At 46.2% G+C, this 22,911-nt stretch overlaps 1 protein-coding gene across 4 annotated transcripts in view; it reads left to right on the top strand.

Moving 5' to 3' along the window:
* The first annotated feature begins 1,034 nt into the window (after positions 1 to 1,034).
* PPFIA4 (PTPRF interacting protein alpha 4) overlaps positions 1,035 to 22,911 on the top strand; it is a 69,745-nt gene continuing 47,868 nt past the window's right edge. For 3 of the 4 annotated variants that reach the window (XM_036755243.1, XM_036755246.1, XM_036755245.1), the window contains exons 1-2: positions 1,102 to 1,157; positions 22,180 to 22,827. In XM_036755243.1, coding sequence (XP_036611138.1) covers positions 22,594 to 22,827 — 234 coding nt within the window. In that variant the 5' untranslated portion in view covers positions 1,102 to 1,157; positions 22,180 to 22,593. Of the gene's footprint in view, positions 1,158 to 22,179; positions 22,828 to 22,911 lie in introns of all 4 variants that reach the window. The other variant, XM_036755244.1, reaches the window with a different exon arrangement.

Genomic DNA, 22,911 nt, shown 5'->3' on the forward strand with positions numbered 1-22,911 from the left:
AAAGGATTTGCATGTCCCAAAGCCTTTAACTTTGAGGAAGCTTCTCCCTTCCGCATTCCCTCGTGTTTGTGGGTGGTCATAGGTAATGGAATGTTTTGTCCTTCAGTTATTTTCTACGAATTGTCCTTCTAGAGAGCCTCTTAGGTAAAAGGGCCTATAATTTTCTCACTAGAGATGGGCATGTCGTCTTCTGACTCACTGGGTTTTGAATCACTCAACTCCCCCCACTTTCTTCCTAAAGCAGGAAAATGACATGACATAGGAAGTATTTTTGGAGAAGGGAAAAGGGAGAGCAAGGCTCTATGTGCCATCCTTCTGCTGCATAAACTAGTATTTGCTACTGAAATAGAACATGTTATGTATATATTTATAAATACATATGTACACAGTGCTGCATGTATATAAAAAGTCTTCACACTTACAGCAGTGCTCATTGGGTATTCTTAATGGGTTCTGTAGGCACCCCGCAACTTGCAGACTAGAGTGGGGAAAAGTGGTGGTGGTGGTGCCAAAGGGAACCTGGGCATACCCCGCACTTCAGGGAGCCGCTAGTACTTTCGGCCTGAGCCCCCTCTCCGGGCTGCCCCTTGGAGCATGGCCAGCGCATCCACAAGGGGTATGGGGAGAGCAGTCCTCCAGGAAGAGTTGGCACGGTACCCCGTTTTCTCCCGCGCCGATTCTCGAAGTACCTACCGGGACTTGGAAGTCTCAAGTTTTTCCACCCGAAAAATGGGTGTATCCCCCTCCCCCGAAGCTAGGGCAAGTGCGGGACCAGGGAGCAGGCCTTAAATGCCAAGACCACAAAGCCTGGGGTTTAGCTGCCGCATTGGGGTGAGGGCTGGGCTGGGAAAGGCGAGGTGGGGAACTGCCGCCCAGCACTTAGCCCCCAAACACCCAAGTAAATCCACCCCTCGCCGGGGGTCCCGCCAAGATGGCGCCAGAAGCGTCGCGACCCTCGTCATGTGCCGCGGGGCGGGCCGGCTCCGCCCACGGGGCGTGGACATGCTAATATACGCGGCTGGGGGCGGGGCCTCGGGCCGGGCACCGGCTGAGGTTGCAGCCGGTTCGGCTCGGGCTCCGCTCACTCGGACGTGCCGGGCTCCCGCGATCGGGGGCGGCTCCCTGCTGCCCGTGAGCGGCGTTGGCAGCGGCGGCAGGTGAGGGCTAGGCGGGAAGCGGGGGGGGCAGGGTTCTTCCTTTCCCCCCTCCCCTCCCCCTCTCCTCCACCCCTCAGCCAGGCCTAACCCCTGCCGGGCTCTCGCCCGGTCTGGTGGCGGCGGTGCCCACGGCATCCTAGGAGATGGCTCTAGCCCATGGATACCCCCTGACCGCCAGGTGTTGACTCTGCCCCTCCTGCCGCCCCTCCAGCTCCAATGGCCCTTGCCCTTGAGTGTGTGGGGATGGGGGTGGGAGGTGGGGAGGGGAGATGATGCATCGTCTGCGAGTGGGAGCGGGGAGCCCTCTTGGTTCCTTCCTAGGCCACCCCAGACTGACCCCCGCCTCCAGCTCCACCAGCCCCGGGGGGAGGGGGGCTGAGTTGGCCAGTTCGAGGGGGTGGGGTGGGGGTCGTTGTGGATAGCACCACCCTTCCAGGAAGCTCACCTAGCCCCTTCATCAGCTCAGCTCTCTGCGCAGACTAGGCCCTGGGGGGTGAGGGGTATCTGGGGTGGGGTCTCGGTCCGAGGCTTCTTCCCTCACACCACCTCCCACAATTGTCTAACCCGTCAGTTTTCTGGATAGCGATGCCCTCCCTCTCTGCAGTGCTGAGGATAGGGGGAGGGAGCCAGCTGGCCAACCCTAAACGGGGGTCCTGGAACGGGGGTCCCTGAACATGTGGGGAAAGTGAGAATTCGTTGCCGTCTGGGTGTATGTGTGTGTTTCCTGGAGGGTTCCTCTCCAGATTGTGTTCCTTTGCCAAATAGGGGGAGGGGGGAGAAAAAAAGAGGTGGTGAAAAGATTGTAAATGTGATTTATGGTTTTCTTGGTGGTGGGGGTAGGAGAAAAGCAGGGATCATGGGAGAGGAGAGAAGGAAGTGCCACTAGAAGGTGATGTCACTCTCCTGGGAAAGACTTGTGGTGGACTCCTAGGTATGGGGCTGGCTCCCCACTCCCACCTCCCTTCCTGATGTCTAGCATTTAATGGTGTAGAGGGAAGAGGGATGATGAGGGAAGTATTGCCCAGGTTTTATATCCCTCCCTCTTGGGAAGCTTAAAGGGCTTCTGGCTTGGGCTTGAAAGTGGTCCCTTGGGGCTGCCTTGAAGTCACCTCCAGGGACACCTGGGTTGGAACCTCAAGCACTCCTTTATGTGTATATGTATGAGTGTGTGTTTGAACAGCAAAATGTACTTTCATCCAGTCTACCCTCCCCTCTATTTGGGTGTAACAGATCAAAGCAGAGAGAGCGGACCACATCCTTTCAGCAGGCTTTTTGGATACTCCCACAGTATAGCTGGCCAGGCATTCCTGGGGAAGCTGTCCTGGCTGGAAGGACAGGACTGTATTATTTTTCCCCCTTTGTCGTTTTCCAAGGCTTTGTCCTGCATCTCCTCGATGCCTGAATTTAATGGCATCTGGAAGTAACTAGATGATGAATGGTGCAAAGGTTATTAAGGGCCAGGAATGCACTAGGCACTGGGCACAGATGACATCTCTGGAAGAAGGAAAAGTGTGGGGGAGGAAACGGGGTTGGGGGAGGGGGGCAGAAAGGGAATTGTACTTGTTGGCATCAAGGATACTGCTGTGAAACAGAATATCATGATGTCATAACCGTGGGGGTGGCATCAAATCTGGGGCTTGAGGGTGGGTGGAATGCCAGGCTCCCAAGTATCATCTGGGATCTGATTGCTGTGGTCTAGTGAAAGGAAATTTTAGCTGGGGGCCATTTGCAGTATATTTTTTAGGGCTTCAGAGGACAGTGGAGGTGGGGAAGGGAACAAGATGCCCACGATAATGACAATAAAATAATCCATTGTGATAAATGAGGACCTTTATGCGGGACCTGGTACAGGTGCCTGGTATAGACAGAACCCTGAGAGAGAATTGTTTTGGCTCTGTGTGCTTGTAGTTTGAGAAAGCTAGCTGAAATCTTCTTCAGCCAAGGACTCTATTTATCCCTTGGGGCTTTTGGCCCTCTCATGTTGAATTGGCAAATAGCTTGAGCTAGGAAAATGAGGTGTAATAGGGGTGTGAATGGTGGTGATAGGATTGACATTTAGAGTCAGGAGTTGGGGGAATAAGGGTAGGGTGGAGAAAGCTGTTATAAAGTTCTTTTCTTAGGAAAATGGGAGGGATGGGCAAAAAGGAGTGTTTGTGTGTTTCAGGGCCACAGGAAGTCACCATCTGTCCCCTTCTCTGTCCTAAGAGCTCACTGACCTATAATTAGCTACAGAGGACATGTGTGGTGCTGGTTTTGTACGATTGTGGTGCTGTGGGTAACAGGGTACAGAAAGCTCCTGGTTCTAAGGGGAGGCCTGGCTTGACTGAATATGAAAATATGAAGCAGTGGGTACCATCATAGGACTTAGAGCTGGAAAAGACCCTAAAGATTATTTGGTCCAAGTCCCTAGAGGATTTTATGAATGAGGAAATTGAAGGTGCCCCCTCCCCCCAAAGAGGAAGTGACTGGCCCAAGGTCACACAGGCAGCGGTAAGTAGCAAAGCCAGAATTCAAACCCAGATCACCTGACTCCACTTTACCACTTTCCTTAGTGAGTCACTTTGACAAACATTTATTGAACACTTACTGTGTGCAAGGCATTATTCTAGGCAGGCTAGATAGATGACAATAAAGGAAGTCTTCAAGGAACTTCCATTCTAGTGAGGGTGATGTATAACTTGTGTCCCATAAATAAATACAAGGTAATTTGAGAAGGAAGGGTGAACACTAACAATTAGGTAAATCTGGGGAGGTAGGAGCTGAGTTGAGCCTTCAAGAAAGGTTAAGATCCTGGTATGCTGCCATGAGAAGGAAATGTATTCTGGACATTAAAGACTGCTTGAAGATTATAATGCATGGAAGAAGAAACCTGAATGTAAATTTTTGGGAAGCACCCCAAATATAGAAAATGAATGAGTTTGGGGACTAGTTTGGCTGGGAAGAAGAGTGTCAAGAGGAGTAAAGTCATAACTGACCAAGTAGGTGGGAGCCAAATTGTGGAGAGCTTTAAATGATGTACTGAGGGGGTTATATTTTATTCTAGAAAACAAGATCGAGAGCCAGTAGAAAGCCATTGAAGATTTTAGATCAGGGCATGGAACATGGTCAGACCTGTGTCTTAGGGTGTTTTGGCAGCTGAATGGAAGATAGTTTGGAGAGGGGAGAGATTGGAAATTGAAATCCATTTAGGAGGTAGTTACAATAGTCCAGGCAAGAGGTGATCAGGGTTTGAACAGGTTGGTGGCCATGTGAATAAAAAGGGGAGATGGATTTTTGGAGGTAGTTTAAAAAGTAGAGTCAACAGCAGTTGGCAACTGATTGGATCTGAAGAGTGAGGGAGTGGGAGAAGTCCAGGTTGGCTTGGAGCTTATGGATCCTAGGAATTGGAAGAATAGTGGTACATTCAACTGAAAGAGGGAACTTTGGATGAAGGGTGTGGGTTAGGAGTGAGATGAGTTCTTACAGAAAAAATAATGAGGCTGTGGTGGGATACAGTGAGTATGTGATGAAAAGAAAAAATGGGAAAGGGGTTGGAAGAGAGAGGCTGGCTAGTTTAAGGGTAGGAGAGGTGGCAGGGTTTGTTGCCCTGTACAGGAAGGAAGTGTTATTTATAGGGGAAATCCAGGGAGCTGTGGTTGGGGGATGGGGTCAAGGATGGTCCGACAAATGTCAGAGGCAACAAAACCTGTCACTGAGAGAAGGATCAGGGGTTCATTGGTCGAGAGTCGGAAGAGATCTTAGACATCTTCTTGTCCAGCCTCTTCATTTTATAGATAAGGAAACTGAGACATAGGGAAGTTGTTAAGTGGCATGCCCAAGGTCTTGCAGGTATTAAGCAGCAGAACTGGGATTGGAACCCAATGGGACATGTGCAGTGGGAGAGAAGCAAAGGTCAAGCACCAGCTTGGCCATGGATCCCTTCTCTTGCTTGGTCCCAAGAATCTCTATTCCCAGAACCATGAAGCTAGGTTGGTCAATAAAGGATGTTCTTGGAAATGAAAGAACATTTATTTCCTACGCTGTCCCGTGGCTTATTGAAGGTAGCTACCCTCTTCTAGGCACAGTAGATTTCTAACATTTTTTAAAAAAATATTTTATTGGTGATCTTTTTTTTCTATCACTGTCATCTCCCCATCTCCACAGAAAACTTTGTTTTCTTACAATAAAGAAATACATCTAAGCAGAAATAGACATACCGGCTCTGAAAATGTGTGCCCCGTTCTGCATGTCCAATCCACCATCTCTCTCTGGAGATACATAGCTCTTGGGGAGAGAAGCATGTCTAGCCATGACACTGTTACTTCCTACATGATATCCCAGAGGCTTCACCAGTCCAGGAGGACCAAGAATAGATATTTCTTCAGTTTTATTCAGCAAGCTTTGACTGAGTGACTTCTTTGTGCTTGGCCTTGGACTAGGCTCTCGTGAAGAAGACCAAGGCATCATTCTTACCCTCTAGGAGAAGAGTGTGTAGTCTATTAAGGACAAATCAAGGAGAGAGAGCAGAAAAGGACAGCATATAATCCAATACTAAATGACTGTTACAAATAAAAAAGTACCTGGTGCTTTCTCCCTGTGGCTCTGATGTGCCCAGTGCCCCTTCTGCTCACTGGGCCTCCCACTGTGCAGCTGGGCCCGGAGCTGTCCTTTTCTGTCTGAGGATTTTCTATTGTGAAATATAAACTCCTTGAGGACAGGGACTGTTTATTTTTGTCTTTGTATTTCCAGCACTTAGTAGGTGCTTAAATGCTTACTAGATTGGATTCAATTGAATTAAGACTTGGGCCTGACCTTGCCTTGTGGTTTTGGGCACCTTGGTTTTTTTTCCATCTTTTCATTGACAGTTTATTCACCCTTCTCCTCAGCTTTGTGGGGGAGGTTCTAAGACTTAGAGTCTAAGCTATATAAGGGACCCTAGCTCTTTTCTCTTATGTATATATAATAGGGGACTTTCTTTGCAGAAGGGAAACAAGTATTTTTGCCTTTATCAGATTTTATCTAGTACTATATTTATTTATACATACCTCTTATTTCCTTAATTTTAGGAACTCTTGACAGGCCAGGAAGGGGCTGGTTTGGAAAGATGGGGCCTTTCCTAGCACCTCTCAAATCACCCTTGATCTCAGGCCTCCCTATTGTAGAGCTATAGGAGGCAGATGGGTGCCAGTAGAGAATCTTAGCAACATAGGACTATAGATTTAGAACTTTAGAATAAGCCACCTAGTTTACCCCCTCATTTTACAGATGAAATTGAGGCTCAGAGAAGTTGTTTAGCAGAATTTGAATCCAGGTCCTCTAACTCTAGAGTCCATGCTCTTTCTACTGAAAGTTAGGCCACTCCTAACCCCTTCACTCCCTGGAAAAAAGGGAAGATTTGGGAGAAGTGGTGTCTAAGAATTAACCCTTCCTATCGTGACTGAATGTGCGTGACTTTAGGAAACCAAGACTGTTGCAGGAACAATGAGAAGGCCTTCGAAGTCTGTTCTTGTGGCACAAGTAATAAAAATAGCCCCCTTTATGTGTACAGTGCTGCCCACTTTTCCAAGACCAAGAATCTAGAATCATAGAATTACAACATTGGAAAGGTCCTCAGGGATCATCTTGTTTATCTACAACATTGCTGCCAAGATGTTGTTAAGGATCACTTCGAAGACATTCAGGGACAGAGATCTCACTACCTTGCAAAGTAATCTGTTCCATTTTGGAGCAGCTATAATTATTAGGAAGTCCTTACTTAGTTTGAGCCAAAATCTGCCTCCTTATAACTTCTATCACTAGTCCAGGTTTGGTCCGGTAGAGGAAATAGCACAGAATCCATTTAATCCTTTTCCAATTCAACATTTCATTAATTACCTACTCTGTGTAAAGCACTTCATGTGAGAAGCAGTATTTTAGTGGATAGAGAGTCAGCTCCACAGGAAAACCTGAGCTCAGGATGTCCCACCTGTGACACATACAGCCTGTATAACCCTGGGCAAGTCACTTAACCTCTTACCACCCCAGGCAACTCTAAGGTGGGGGTTCTTAACCTGAGGTCCATGAACTTGTTATCCCAAGTATGTCATTTTATGCATTTAAAATCATTCTGAGAAGGGGTCCATAAGCTTCACCAGAGAGGTCCATGTTACAAAAAAGCTTAAGAACCTTTGTGCTTAGACTAATTGCAGATCAGGGGCCTGTCAGCATCAGTCAATGAAGTTTCCTCACTAGGAATTACAGACACCAATCAAATTAAAGGTTCAACCTGAAGAAAAGAAAATGCAAATCACTCTTAGGTATTGGATATCTACAAAGAAGAAAATAGACAAGGCCTGCCCAGAAGGAGCTTACAGTTTAGTAAGGGGAATGATCCACGAGCAAGATAGGAAGTAGATTGACTTAAGCAGGAAGGAGAGGCCTACGTAAAGGATTTCTTTTAAAAACATTTTTTAAGATAAAATTTTATTGATACCGAGTTTTTTTTTAACATCATGAGAATTTCTCCCAGGATCCCTTTCATATCTGCTTCTAGAGAGCCACCCCATATAACTAAGAATGTTTTTAGTGAACAAGAGGAAAAAAAGAGCTAAACTGAGCAAATACATTGAAAAAAGTCTGCAGATATAAGCCCTGTTCCACACCTGTGGATCTCCCGCTTCTGCCAAGGAGTAGGGTGGGTTTATTTTTCTTTCATATCTCCTATTTTTTTTTCATAGTGTTCACTTTTGACTGTTTTGGGGTGGTGATTCTTTCCATTTACATAGCCGTAGTCATTGTGTATGTTGTTTGTTTGGCCTCTATGCTTCTCTGTATTCATTGTTTCTTATAGCCCAGTAAGATTAACATTCTGTTTCACTCATGTATCACAATTTATTCCCATGTCAGTGGGTATTAACTTTGTTTTCCATTCTTTGCTACTATAAACAGTGCAACTACAAATATTTTGATATGTATGATGACGTTCTTCTTGTTAGTAGCCTCTTTGGGCAGTAGTGGAATCTCTGTGTTAAAGGGAATGGGCATTTTAGTCATTTTATTTGCATAAATTTCAATTGCTTTCCAGAATGTTTGTACTGATTCACAGCTCCACCAACAATGCACTAGCGTTTCTATCTACTCATAACTCTGTCCAACATCGACTATTCTCATCTTTTGTTATCTTTCCCATTTTTCTGGATATGAGGTAAAACCTCACGGTTGTTTTGACCTGCATTTCTCTTATGATTCGTGACTTAGAGTAGTGGTTAGTAGTTTGCAATTCTTCTTTTTAGAACTGTTCTTCATATCCCAACAAAGTATTTCAAGAATTTGAGGAGAGAATGATCCCTTTGAATTCAGGAGTATGCGGAGTTAATTTTAGGGAAGTGTCCTTGGAAAAAATTCCCTAGGAATTAGGCTTGGAAGGAGGAAATGGATTTTGAGTGGTGACGTGGGGCAGGTACAGGCCAGGGTTGGCCTCTTCGAGTACAGATGAGAAGAGTAAGTTGAAATCCAGGAACATCAAGTTGCATAATTTGTCTGGAACATAGAGTGTGTGATGGGGACTCATATGAAATATGGCTGGAGGGTTGGATGGCCTTCAGTGCTAAGGCATTTGTGGTATAGTGGAATCAGGAAGACCTGGTTTTGAATTCTGCCTCAACACTTGCTAGCTTTTTGGCCCTGTGCAAATCACTTCACCCTTCTGAGCCTCAGCCCCCTCACCTGTAAATTGGGGATGCTACTTGTCACATTTACCTCACAAGGTGGTTGTATGGATCAGATGAAATATGTAAATTGCTCTGCAAACCTGAAAGCCTATACAAATGTGAGCTGTTTATTTTATCCTGTAGTCACTGAGGTTTTGCAGCAGTCTTTCAGGAAGATTATTTGGGGAATAGTTTGGAAAAGGGGAGAGATGGAGGCAGGAATGTTGTTAGGTCATGATCATCTAGGCACGAGATTGTCGTTCATTTATCAGTTATGTCTGACTCTTCATGACTCCAATCGGGGTTTTTCTTGGCAGAGATACCAGAGTGGTTTTCTGTTTCCTTCTCTAGCTCATTTTACAGATGAGGAAACTGAGGCCAACAGGGTTAATTGACTTACCCAGAGTCACATAGCTGGGAAGTCTAAGGCCTGATTTGAACTCAGGAAGATGAGTCTTCCTGACTCTAGGCCTGGCACTCCCTCCATTTGGCCACCTAGCTGACCCTAGAGATAGATGGAAGATCTTTAACAAGTGTCAAAATAGGCACTTAATAAGTGCTTGCTCCATTGGGATCAGCAGGGCTGGGCAGCTGATTAGATGTGGGATTGAAAGAGGGAGAAGAGTCAAAAGTAACAAAAGAATTTTTTTTTTTATGTTTGAATGACTTCTTCCATATAGTAGTTATTTGAAGGTAGTTATTATCATATCCTGCCCCTGGTTCTTCTTTTCTCTTCTGTAGGCTAAACATGCCCAGTTTCTTCAACTGATCCTCCTGTGACAATCCTATCAACTAGATAGGGCTCCTGAGGCCTAGAGAGTTGGGCATGGGGCTATATATTAATACTACTACTAATGATAGTAATCTGCTTGGTCTCTCTGGTTCAGGTTTCTTCTTTTTCCCATCTGTCCTCCAAATAGCTAACAGACTGACATTCCTAAAGCATAGATCTGAAATAGGTAACTTTCCTACTCATGAAGCTTTAGTGGTTCCCTGTTGTTTCTAGAATGAAATAGAAACTTCTCTGTTTGGCGTTTAAAGCCCTTTTCTACACTGATTTCACATCACTCTCCCTCTCAAACTCTGTGTTCTAGCCAAACTGGCCTTACTTGTTATCCTTGTAACATTCTGTTTCCCCCCTCTGCACCTTAGCACAGGCTGTCCCTCATACCTGGAACACTCTCCTTCCTCGCCTTCCAGGCCCACCTCCTAGAGGAGGCCCTTCCTGAGCCTCCCAGCAGATTGAGCTTCCTCCTATCTCCACAACTACTTCGTAACTACTTTGATATTTTGCATTTGTTTGTATATGTATCGTTCCTTCCAGTTTACCTTCTGGTAAACTCCTTGCAGGCAGGGAACATTGCCTTTTTTGGTTTTTGTACCCCTGGCACATATCCAGATACCCAGCTAGATCTGGGATCTTATTGATCTTACTGTACTGGCTGTTCTCTCCAGTGACACAGTTTATAATCCATCCGTGCCTGTCCTCCTGCCCACGTCTTCCCACAGGTTAGCCACAAGGGCTCCACCTGACGTGCTGAAGACCTTGATCACTTTTTTCCAACATTATGAGGACACCATAGAGGTTACCAAGCTATTACTGCTTGTCTGTGCTTGTCCAGGAATAGCTCATTTTCTCTTTTGATCATGCATTTCTTTGATGACATCCTTTACTCTGGTTCCCTTTTGGAGTTTTTTATTTTTGTTATAGTTTGCTGACTGCTCCCACCATTTATTGCCTTCTGTGGTACTCATTTTTAATTCTTCAGAAACTGTTGTATCTTGTGTTTTTCAGTAACATAGACAAAACATGTTGGAATTAAAAGGCTGCACCTTTATTTTGGGAGAAGTCTGGAGTCATTAAAAGAGCTTTTGTAATTTATGAAGGCAGTCCAGCCCACTCCTCTTCCCGTTTAACTCTAGCCACGATTCACTGTGTTTGTGTGTGCACATGTGGGTGTATGTGCATGTTCATATAAAACATACATCATTGATACGCATCTGCTCAAAGGCCGTTGGTTGTCCACCTGCATGTCATACTCTGAGTAATAGACATTCTTTATCCACTTGGTTTTTCCTGTGTGGATAGTCAGACCAAATTCTTTTGAGTGGTCATGAATCCCTTCCAGGAGACTCTGCAGCATCGTTGATATAAGCAACGATGTTGTTTGCCAACAGAAGATCTGGAGAACATCCCTCCTCCTCCCCATCCTTAAAGAATCTCTCTTCAACTTAGACTCTTCACTGGATATGTTCCATCACAGTGGCAAACACTTTTGGAAAGCACCTACTCTTTGTTCAATATCTCGCCTAATGCTTGTGATCAGAAGGTTGCTGAACAAGGTTATCTCTGTAATATAAGGAATCTTGAATGATTTTTACATATAGATGGGAGGCACCTTGTTGAAAGAAAGCCTCTTTTTTTCCCTCTACCAAACAAAATGCTTTTCATAACATCAACAGACAGTAAGCATAATGGGATCTTGTATCCTTTGAGTTATATAAAGGTAAAGGTGTAGCCCACTGTGGAACATCACTTGCAAAAGCCTGTCTGTTCCCTTCTAATATTTTCATCAAGCATGCCCTTGTAGATGATTCTCACAAAAATGTAATGTAGTTGGGAAATAGGCGTATAGGCTGGTAGTTGTTGATGGCTTCTCTTTTTTCAGTATTAATGAGGCCTAAGATTTTTTCCCATTCATTTAACATCTTCTCCTTCAGATGTATTATGAATCAATTCCTCTATGCCTCGTAATTGAGTCTCCTCCAGCACGGATCGCCTCTTGTGTACTCAGTTTAGTCCTGCTTCTTTTCTTCACTTTGTTCTCTTCTGTGCTATTTATATTTCTTCCATAAGCACATCTGGGATTATGATGTTAGAGTCCAAGTGTGGTAGCTCTATTGTTCTTGTTGGAGAAGACAGTTTATTATAAAAGGACAGTTTATCTTTTTCACTTTTCTTTGGTTTGTTGATTTCTTTCCATTTTTATCCTTATGTAGCGCCTCTTCTGGGCTCACTCCCCCAAACTCGGCTAGAGGGTTAGGTCCTCAGAGAATGATCACTTCTCCTCTCAGGGTTCTTTGACTAACTCTGAGGGACCAGAGTTTCTTTTATCCATGAGCCCTAATCGGCTGCTCCCCCAATATCGATTAACTAGTTGATATCGATTAGCTTTTACAAAGGGATATTTACTAAGCATAGTAAGGACAGAAGTGCACAAACATCCCTTCCAAACTCAGGAATACAGTCTTCTTAGGATAGTGGGCTTAAGCTTAAAGTGGTTGATATAAAATGTTCCCTCCCAACCCAGGGGACTCTCTTTCCCCCCTCCCCCCACCTCTCTCTCTCTCTCTCTCTCTCTCTCTCTCTCTCTCTCTCTCTCACACACACACACACATGGTCCTTGGGAGAGTGGCCTCAAATTTGGAGTACAAAAGGTACTGAGGAACCCAGTTAGGGAACCTATGGGGCTGAGTGGTACCTCACAACTTCTGGCCCTGGGATTCTTTTTCTCCCTTCTGTGGATTGCTACCAACTTTGCTTGGGGGCAGGTAATGCCAGCTGGACTGGCTTCTTCTAGGGCTTGGTATCTCAACTGCTGGGCTGTGCTCAATCGCTGTGTTAATCTAATCCTTCACTGTTGCAATTGGCTCCAGTTGTCTCTGCTACCAACTCTGATTGCTGGTGGAACCTGGAATGGCTCTCCTAACATTTCAGAACTCACAAGGCCATAACCTGGTCCCTTCCTTTTCTGGATACTCATTCATCTGAGATCAAGGAGGAGGAAACACAATAGAAACAGAGATGCCATGTACTCCGGAACACATGATGTCTGGGTGAGATATAGGATACTCTGCCCTTCCCCCGTGTGGTGGCAGCTCACACAAATTCTTCTCACTGGGAAGCTGCCAGGGAAGAAAGTGAGAGAGAGATCTTCTGCTTGAACCTTCTGTATACTCCTTCAGTTCCGGCTGCTCAGCCAGTTAGAATGCCAGAATGCTGCTAGTCACTCACAGCCAGTGGTAGGCTCAGTAAGCCGCCATGTGCTGGATTGAAGCCAGGGAGGAGATATTGCAAGTGTTCTGTATAACCCACGAGGATCAGGCAAATCCACATGTACTCTATGGGCTGGGCCCCCATTGACTATTCTTGCATTACCTTTAAATGCCCTTGGGATATATTTGCTTAGTTGGATCTCTCACTAAGCATCTTTTAAACTGATTTTTACCTTTCACTGCTTCTCCCTGCTTTGTGAAGTGATATTACTTATAATCATCCTTCATCATGAGGCCTTTTCTAATTCCCTCAGCTGCTGGTGTCTGCCCCCTTCCAAATTACCTCATATATATTTTGTTTATATGTAAGTATTTGTATATGTCGTCTCCCTTGTAGAATGTAAGCTTCTCAAGGGCAGGGACTGTTTTGTCTTTACATGCCTAGCATCTGGCATAATGTTTGGCACACAGTAGGCACTTAATAAATGCTTGATTGATAGACTATGCTTTTCCATAAAATTTTACAATAGGGATTTTTGATATAATTGATTTAGGAAACTTCCTGGATGAAGAGACTCCACTGTAAATTTGAATCAGCACCTTCTTATCTTAGAAAGTTACCTATAGTCTGGCTAAGTTAAGTGATTTGTCCAAGATTATGTGGCTAATATGTGTCAAAAGTGGGACTTGATCCCAAGTCAGCCTGGTTCTGAGACTGGTTCTCCATTATGCCATATTGACTCTTCAGAATTTTACAAATAAGTTTGTGTTCTATACTTGTGTTGCCTTTGGCTGCCTTCTCATTCTGGTTATCAAGTGTTTGTTGATTACTTTGTGTTTTAGGCACTTTGGATTTGTTATAAAAATTGTTTTACATTGGTTAAATTATGAAATTATTTAATTGCTGTCAATGTCTTTTTATTGTCCATTGCCCATTTTTCGTTATCCGTAATTTGCTTGAATGGGTCAGGGCTGACTTACTTCAGTTGCATGCGGTATCATTTTTTTCATCGATTTTTTCTAGTTTTGTACCCTTTTTGATCTTTGCTCAAACAAGTTATTTGTCTTATTGCCCACAGATAGCTGATTCAGGAATGACTTCCATATCAGTAAGAAGCCTTTTCCTGTGTTTAAACATAATAAAATGTCAGTTTTTGTAATGTTATTTGGTACATGGTTCCCATGTCTAGCCTTTCATGTTGTAGATGCATGAAATCTCTGTGTAGTCTAGAACTGGTCTGGGAAGGTTAGACCTGGAATTAGACTTTTGGCTCTGACCAAGCAAGACGCTTACTGCATGGCCTTGAGAAGGTCACTTCATCTTATCTCATCTGTAAAATGGGTAGACTGCCCTCCTTACCCGATTGCTGTGGGAATTGTCCTTTGTAAGCCTCAAAGTGCTCAATAACAGTGAGCCTCAAGAATTGAACCCAGAAGAGAGACATCAGGGAGATTGGGCAGGCGTGGGAGTCACTGTAGGGGAAGGGGGATTGGGAGCATGTCAGTGAAGGAAGGGCAAAGGAAAAGGTGGAATCAGATCGAGAAAATTAAGGGGCACAGGAGCGAGGATCCTTAGTGTAGCGTGAACTGGATCAGATGGAGTGGGTCGAGAGGGGCAATTGAGGCAGTGGCCTTTGGAATGTAAGGAAGGTGGGCAGCCAGAGAGCAGGATGCTTCAACCGAAGGGATGGTTGGTTGATGATCTTCCCCTGGGTGTCTTTGAAGACCCTGGCTAGTACTCTTATTCCCTGGGATGCTCTTCCCTTCCTATCACCCCTTCCTGGCAAGTCACTTAACCTTTGTCTGGTAGATTGGTCCCCACCACTGGGTCACACCACTGATTTGTGTGTCTGGATGAACTTTGACCTTGTGAGAACATGTGTATGTATTTAGGGTTTTGGAAGGACTAAGGGATAAACGTACAACTTAGGGTCATCCACTTACAACTCATTTGTTGGGCCCCATTGTGAATCCAGTGAACTAGTATTTGAAAAGTGCCTAGCACAGTGCTTGGAACATAGTAGGTGCTGTGTAAATGCTCATTCCCTTTTCCCTTCTTCTCATCTTGAGCAAATTCTAGATCGGAGGAAGAGAGGGCTATTAGGGATGCTGAAGGGGAACATGGAAGAAGAAATCTTATTCCAGGAAGGGTTCTGCCTCTTGGCTGCTCCATGTTGGCTTTTTCCTGAAGTTGGAGGATGAGTTGACAGAGGGCAGGGCCAAAATATTCTTGGGCTCCTCCTGCCAAGCTTGTGGAAGGATGAGGGGAAGGATATGGCTGATTTCTTGGGGAGTGGGGTGGTGGTGGAGGGCTGAGCATTTTAATTAAACTATGGGCATTGCCCTCTGCCTGTGGCCACTTAGGGGCTTGGCAGAAAAATGTGGATGTTCCAGTTTGTTGTAGTGGGGCCTGCCTAACCATCTGGCAGCCTGACGAGGAGCTGGGCCCTTTGTGGCCAATAGTGACTGAGGCCAGGGCTGTCCTCCCATTTGTTTGACAGAAGAGAGAAATTACTTTTGGGAAGGCAGGAGAGATGCCTCAGTCTTGGCCTCTTATACTGAGTAAAGAGCCTGATTTCTTCCCTCCCCTTCTGCCCAACCTTCCCTGCCCTGTGCTGCTGTCTCACTGTTCCCCTTCCTTGGTTTCACAGTCTCCCCACACTCCTCACAGGCAAAGCCCATTGCAAATTGCCTGCTTTAAGGAGCTGGCAGCTTTCGCCCCTGAATTAGGGACCTGTAAGTGTTACTTAGAAACCACACTGGGGCTGGGGAGGCTTCTGTGAGGCTGAGATGATAATTGTGCTATTTAAAGCCAACGCCAGAGCCAACAGCCTGATGTAGCCTCGGGAGCTGCCTCTGTCCCCTCTGGATGGGAGAGGGGTGAAGGAAGGGGGGGGGGCACAGAATCTTGTCTGTTTTGTGCGTGTGTGTCTGTGATTGTTCCATCCTCCTCCTCCAGAACACTCCTGACCAGTAGAGAGATTGACAAGCAGTCTGGCTCCAGAGGAGGGTCACAGAGTCAGTGAGGGGTCTGGATACCAAGCTGGGCAAGGAGCAGCTGAAAGAACTAGGGATGTTTGTCCTGAAAAAGAAGAGACTGGAGAAGGGCAGCAGGAGACACGGGGGTTCTCTGAGCTGGCATGTGGAAGTAGGGTCAGACTTGTTCTATTTGGTCCCAGAGGGCAGACCTAGAGGAGGGGGAGAGAAATTGGAGAGGCAGATTTAAGCTGGATGTAAGGGAAGACTTTCTAACAATTAGAGCTGTCCCAGAGGAATTAGTGGCTTCCCCATCTTCAAGTCAAGTGAGAGGCAGTGTGGGGGCAGCTGGTGGCTCAGTGCAGAGAGGATAGGCCTAGAGTCCAGAAACCCTGAGTTCAAATCCAACCTCCAACAATTAACTAGCTATGTGACCCTAGGCAAGTCACTTAACTTCTGCCAGCCTCAGTTTCTTCACATGTAAGATAGGGATAACTGTACCTACTTCCTGGGTTCTTGTGAGGATAAAGAAAGATACTGATTGTAAAGTGCTTTGCAAACCTTAAAATGCTGTATAAATGCTAGCTATTATTATTATTGTTATTAAAATGAAGGGGTTAGATTCACTGGTCTCTAAGGTCCTCTCCAGCTCTAAAAATGTTTTTGGTCATGTTGTATGCAGGGGATTCCCGATGAGGTGCTGGTTGGCTTCTGAAATCCCTTCTAGCTATGTGATCCTGAGTAATCCTGCCTTCCCTGTCATCTGGACAATGCCTTTTGCACCCTGGAAGATGAATAAATATTAGGATAGTGAGGGAACCAGAGTACGGGTCCCCAGGGCCAGACAGCCCTTTTCTCATGGCCAGCAATCTTTTAGAGGGTAGAGTGGCTTCCTGTGAGGTTACTGCCTCAGTGTAGGACTCTTGGTTTCTTATTGGTTGTCTTTTCCTCTCCCCAGTGAGATCTTTTTTCTTCCTTCAGGGGAACATCAGACATTCCATCCATGTGATAGTCTTTGCCTCTGAGAACATGAATCTGGGGGTTCATCTTTGTGGGCTTTCCTTTCTTCAACATAGATTGCGAATTCCCCGTGCCTTGGTGGGTGATGACATGACGTGCTGTGGCCAAAAAAAAAAAATCATCCCCTCTACTCCTGGTAATGACCTTCTCTGCCCTTAGGCTGGTTTTTGGATCATAGACAGGGAATTCTCCAGGCCCATCTCAGTACCTTTCCCAGTGGAATTTGCTGGCATAGCTTTCCAGATCCCCTGGTCCTCTCCTCTCCCTGCCTTGATGGCGCATGGGAGCAGGACTGGTGCAGGGGGCCTCTTAGAAGAATTAGTGCTCTATTTCTATTATTATTAAAAAGTTATTGACATATTTTGTTTTCACTTTTACTTTCCCATATATCCCTTATTCTACCTAGAGAACCATCCCTTTAATAAGAAGGGGAAAGCAGTTCAGCAAAATTTACCAACACAGTAACTCAATGCACCATTATATGAAGTATTCAACTCCCGTAGTTCTCCCCTTCTGCAAAAAAAGGAAGGGAAGTACACTTATATTTCTTTTACTTTGAAAACTGCCTGTTCATACTCCTTGACCATTTATATCAATTGAAGTATGACATAAATTTGAATGAGTTCTCTGTAGGTCTTAAAAATGAGACCTTTATCAGGGAAACTTGCTGGAATGATCCCCCCACCCCCATCTCTTGCTTCTCGTCTAATTTTAGCTGCATTGGTTTTGTTTGTACAAAATCTTTTTGTTTTTATGTGATTAAAATTGTCCATTTTACCTCCTGTGAATCTGAGAACTTTTTCCATGCTTTCCTGATTTCCTTATGATGCTGCTCTTTATGTCTAAATCATGCACTCATTTTGGGCTTATCTTAGCATGCAGTGTGAGATGTTGCTCTATACCTAGTTTCAGCCCGACTACTTTACGGTTTTTTCAGTTGTTTTTGTCAAATAGTGAGTTCTTGCCCCCAGTGGTTAGAATCTTTGGGTTCACCAAAAACTAGGTTACGGCGTTTATTTTCTTCTGTATCATTGGGGCCAAATTCGTCTATTATAATTGCACGTTTCATAATTTTCACATCTGCTACCTATGATCGTCACTACACCCCTGTGTGATAGGGAGGGTTGATTGTGATTTTCCTTTTCCAAAGGTGGCAGCTGAAGTACAGAGGTGCCTAATGACTTGTCCAAGGTGTGGTTAGTGGCAGAACCAGGACCAGAACCCAGTTGTGTTCCTTACACCATGCTGCCAGAGGGCCTGAGACTTTACGGGGTGCCCATAGTCTCAGGATCCCACAAAGACAGGCTCTGGAATGCCATTGAAAACATTCCTCTGGGTACAGGACAGGTGGGGTAGTGTAATGGCTAAAGTGCCTCAGACGCTTATTAGCTGGGTGACCCTTGGTGAGTCACTTAACCTCTTGACACCTCGGTTTCCCCATCTGTAAAATGGGGATAATAGCATTTGTTACCTCTCAGAATTGTTGTGAGGATCAAGTGAGATGATATATATAACAAACTGTGTAACCTTTAAAGCACTATCTCTTATTATTGCTAGCCTCTCACTTCTTTTCTTTCAAAAGTTAATTATTAACGCCTTGGTTTATATCGCCATCATTTCTCAATGTACTCGCTGCCTCCCCCCAGCCTCTCCTACCTCTGCCCTACCATGCATCCTGCTTGTCTAACAAAGAGAAACAGTGAAGCGGTACTAGTGGATGTGGCAACCACCTTTGTCAGCGCACGCAGCATTCCATATCCATACCGCCCCCCCTTTACTAGTAGCACATTTCCTCAGCCTTTTCCCAGGGCCAGGATTGCTCATCACAATTACACAATGTCTGGCATCAGCTTCTCTGTGTATTTGCCTTAGTGCGGTCACTGTGGAGTGTCTTCCTATTCCTGCTTCCTTCAGTTATTCCTCACTGGGTCATATCAATCTTCCCATGCTTCTCTCCACTCCTCACGTTCATTGTTTCTTATAGTACAGTCGTATTCCATTACATTCACCCCCCACGGTTTAGCCATTCCTCAGGGGTGGGCCCCAACTTTGTTTCCACTTCTTTGCTATGAGAAAGAGTGGTGTGACTAATATTTTGGTATATGTAGGACCTTTCTTCTTGTCTTTGATCTCCTTGTGCCCAGCTCTAGCTTAAAGTCATCACTTCATTAGGGAGTATGGGGTGTTTGTCAGTGTTACAGCTCCAACTCTGACAGTTTCAGGAGTGAATGATGAATTTCAGGATGAATCGAACTGCATGGAGTGATAGTTATGGGGGCTACTGTTGTCTGGGTTTGCAAGATGGCAGCTCTGGCCTTCCCCACTCTCTTTGTCCCAAGTGGCAAGGGTAGAGCTGGGCATGCAGCCTTGCCTCAGGTCTTTCTGACACTGTTAATCTATTGGAGAGGGAGGAGGAGGACTTGTGGGGACACCTATCTGACTGCCGTGTCAGGAGAGATGGGCAGGCACGGGCAGGACATCCATAGTGGGGAGCAGCCTAGGGCTTGCCTCTGCTGGAGCTGTCATTCCAGGAGAGCCACAGTGATCTCTCTCAGCTCTGTGCCAGATCCATCTCTGAGCTTCTGGGCATCCATGTTCGTTAGAGAAGGAGGAGCACTGAATTTGGAAGAGTCCTGTTGTTACAATCCAGGCCCTTCAGCCTCAGGCAAGTCATTGGCCTTTTCTGGCCAGCATGTTTTCCTCATCTATCAAAGAAGGGGTTTAGACTAGGTGATCTCAAAGATCCCTTATTTTAAGGGTTCTGAGTCCTGTTGCTGTTGTGTTTGTCCTCCGTTTTCAAAGAGGATGATGACATCAGGGAAATGATGACATGACTTGCAGTTGACTTTGATTTGAGTGAGGGAGGTCTGTGCAAGGTCACCAGCCTCACTTTCTCCTTCAGAACCATCTGGGTCCAGTGACCAGATATTCATAAGAATGACTGGAGATGACCCAGGATGCAATGGGGGACCCTGGCCCTTTTAGGCTAAGGCCTTTTCATGTACTCACTTAGAGTGAGGTAATGCCCATTCAGTGAATAGACCTCTAAGAAGTGACTCAAGGGATGGCCCCTTTAATTAGAAAAAAGAAAAAAAAATCAAGTTGGGAGGGGAAGACCCTCAGGGTTGCTGTTCCAAAGAGAAACAGTTATGATAGACATTCACTCTAAGCCAGGAGGGCCCAAAATATAATATAGCCATTAAGTGAAGCTTGGGCAGGGACCCGTGGTGGTCCAATCTATGCACTTCAGAGTGAACTTTCTTTCTAAGTCCTGTACTTTTATATATGTGTCTGTTTCCAGGTGTATGTGTGTGTATGTGTATATGTATGTGTGTGTTTATGTGTATATGTATGTGTGTGTGTATTTCCCCCTTTTGCTTTTTTTTTCTCATGATCTGACTGTTGTCCCTTTCCATCCAGTACACTGAATCTTCTCAGAGTCTAAGGAGGGCTGGCTGCCTAGGATTGGCTCTACATTTTCCTCCTTATCCTCTCAATAAAGATGTGTTGCATTAGGAGTATCACGCAACCACATATGCACATCATGAAATATTCACATCCTGTAATGTACATGTGTTCATTATATCATATTCACATGTGTGTATACATACCCACAATATAGAAACGTGTCAACACACATACATATATTGCATATATGAAAGAAAGAATGCATAAACAAAGCATTTATTCAGCACTTGCCATGCATGAAGCCTTGTGCTGAACTCTGGGGATACGTAGAGAAAAAGTTCTTGCTTCCAAGGAGCTTATATGCTTATGGGGGAGACAACCCACCTGGAAGGTTCGCATGCACTTATACATCTGTGCATATGCACATATTTATATTTATATATATGTTTATTGTGTATGTATAGCTATGTAAGGGGATGCAAACCTGCCTCTGCTGTTGATGCCTCAGTGACACTTGGGCACAACTCTTCACTTCTCTGGTGCCTCGAGGCTCTGTAAAGGTGGAGTTGGACTGGATGACCTCTAAGGTTCCTTCCAGCTCTGAATCTTCAGATCAATCCCAGGTGGACAGCAGAGCTGATACTGCTCAAGCTGAGGCCCTGATCCCTATCCTCAGCCCAAGACCCTGGCTGTCTGCTGTTCCCTGGCCCTACCCCAGGGAGGGTTCCAGCTCTATGTGGTGAGAGGAATTATAGGAAATACTCCCATGGGATCCTAGCTTTGTTGGGTGGGTTTGGAGTCTGATGTTGTTTCCCACATGGACTAGACTTTCCATTGTTGCTCTATCCCACCGTGAGGCCCCCCTCCCACCAGGTGTTAAGTGTGCTAGAGACCAAGGAGCCCTCATTGGTTCCATGCTGTCTAGGTACAGCTATCTGTCAACCTGGAGCCAGGTGACACAGAAGGAAATTCTTATTATGGAGCACAAGCTGAGCACAGGATGGTTCCCCCACCCCTCTCCAGCCTGCCTCCAGGGAGAGCTCTCCCCGAATTGAGGAGAGATCTCTGCCCTACCTCTCATCCCTATGCTAAGCTCCTTCCCAAAGCAGAGGAGGGAGGAGGAGAGCTGGGATCTGCAGCTCGCTGCCCCTCCCCAGGCCAGGGTGCTATATAACTTGGCAGGTTCCACAAGCACGAATTGACTTGGGCCAGAGCCATCTAACTAGATTAAGGACATCTTGGCAGGTCAGGGCTCTGTGCCTGCCCCAGTGCCCATCCTGTGCCCCTCCGGCATACCTCTTCTATGTGGTGCTTTTTTGGGTACAGGTGTCTAGGGCTGGGGACTGTCCTATGTCCCCAGGTATCCTCACCTGGGTGTGACTCTTGAGTCACATAGAACCCTTTAACTCCTTCAGGGCTAGCACTGGGAGGAGATTGGGTGGCTGTGGGGGTGTTGTGGGAAGATGCCACCTTCCATCTCCCTCCCTCCTCCACGAGCTCCCCCTCCCCAACTCCAGTGAGGACTCTGGGCATCGGGCCGGCTGCTGCTCCTCTGCCGCTGACTGAATCATTTCTATATTTGGCCAGTGAGCCACGTGGGTGGGGGAACCACTGCGGCTGCCCTTCTGACAGCTGCTGGGGGGAGGGGGTGGGAAGGTGGGGCTGAGCAGGAGGGACTGGGGCTGCAGGCAGCAGGCAGCAGGCAGGAGGCAGCAAGCAGCAGACAGCAGGCAAGTGTCTGGATTTCTCCAGAGAGCCAAGCATGGCTGCGTTTGAACAGTCCTAGAGAAGGGGCAGGCTCTGACCTCTCCCTTCCCCCTTTCTTTCCCCACAGCCTCCACCCTCTTCCTGCACCCTGAATCTTTGTCTCCCTTTGTCTTTCCACCCTTTTTGACTCCTAGGTATTCCCCCTTCCTCCTGGCAACAGATCCTTACATCTCCTTCTTCTCCCACAGACCTGGTCCAATTCAGTGCACTCTCCGTTGGAAATGATGGGCGTCCCTAGGCCCAGCTGGGATTCTGCCAGGCTCCAGTGCCTGGTGTGAGAGGAAGGCATCCTTTCCAGCCTTGGCATCTCTTCTCATCATGGCCCCACTCAGCTTCTGCCCATTCGCATGGGGACTCAGAGGGCCCAGCTTCAGCCCTCAGAAGTCCCATCAGGCAGTTTGGCACCGCCCTTCAGAGGTCTCCCAGGCACTGTGCTCTACCCAGAGCAAGAGCCATTGATGGCCTCAGCATGGGAGAACCCCCTACCCGCATATCCACCTGCCTGGCACTGCCCACTCTAAGGCCTGTGAATTGGGTCGATCTGGAGGTGCCAACCCTGTGAACCCATTCCCCACCCCTAGGGATCCCTGACCACCCCAACCATGTGTGAAGTAATGCCTACCATCAATGAGGGGGACCCTCTTGGTCCCCCTCATGGTGCCGATGCTGATGCCAACTTTGAGCAGCTGATGGTGAACATGTTGGATGAGCGGGAGAAGTTGCTGGAATCATTGCGTGAAAGTCAGGAGACCTTGGTGGCCACACAGAGCCGACTCCAAGATGCTTTGCATGAACGGGACCAACTTCAGCGCCACCTCAACTCTGCCCTTCCCCAGGTAAGCTGCCCACTGACTGTCCTGCGGCTTGGACAGTCGTGTTAGTCCTGGTACCTGCCTGTTCCACCTTCCATCTCTACCCAT

The sequence above is a fragment of the Trichosurus vulpecula genome, chromosome 4 (assembly GCF_011100635.1).
Source record: "Trichosurus vulpecula isolate mTriVul1 chromosome 4, mTriVul1.pri, whole genome shotgun sequence".
In the NCBI taxonomy this organism is placed as follows: domain Eukaryota; kingdom Metazoa; phylum Chordata; class Mammalia; order Diprotodontia; family Phalangeridae; genus Trichosurus; species Trichosurus vulpecula.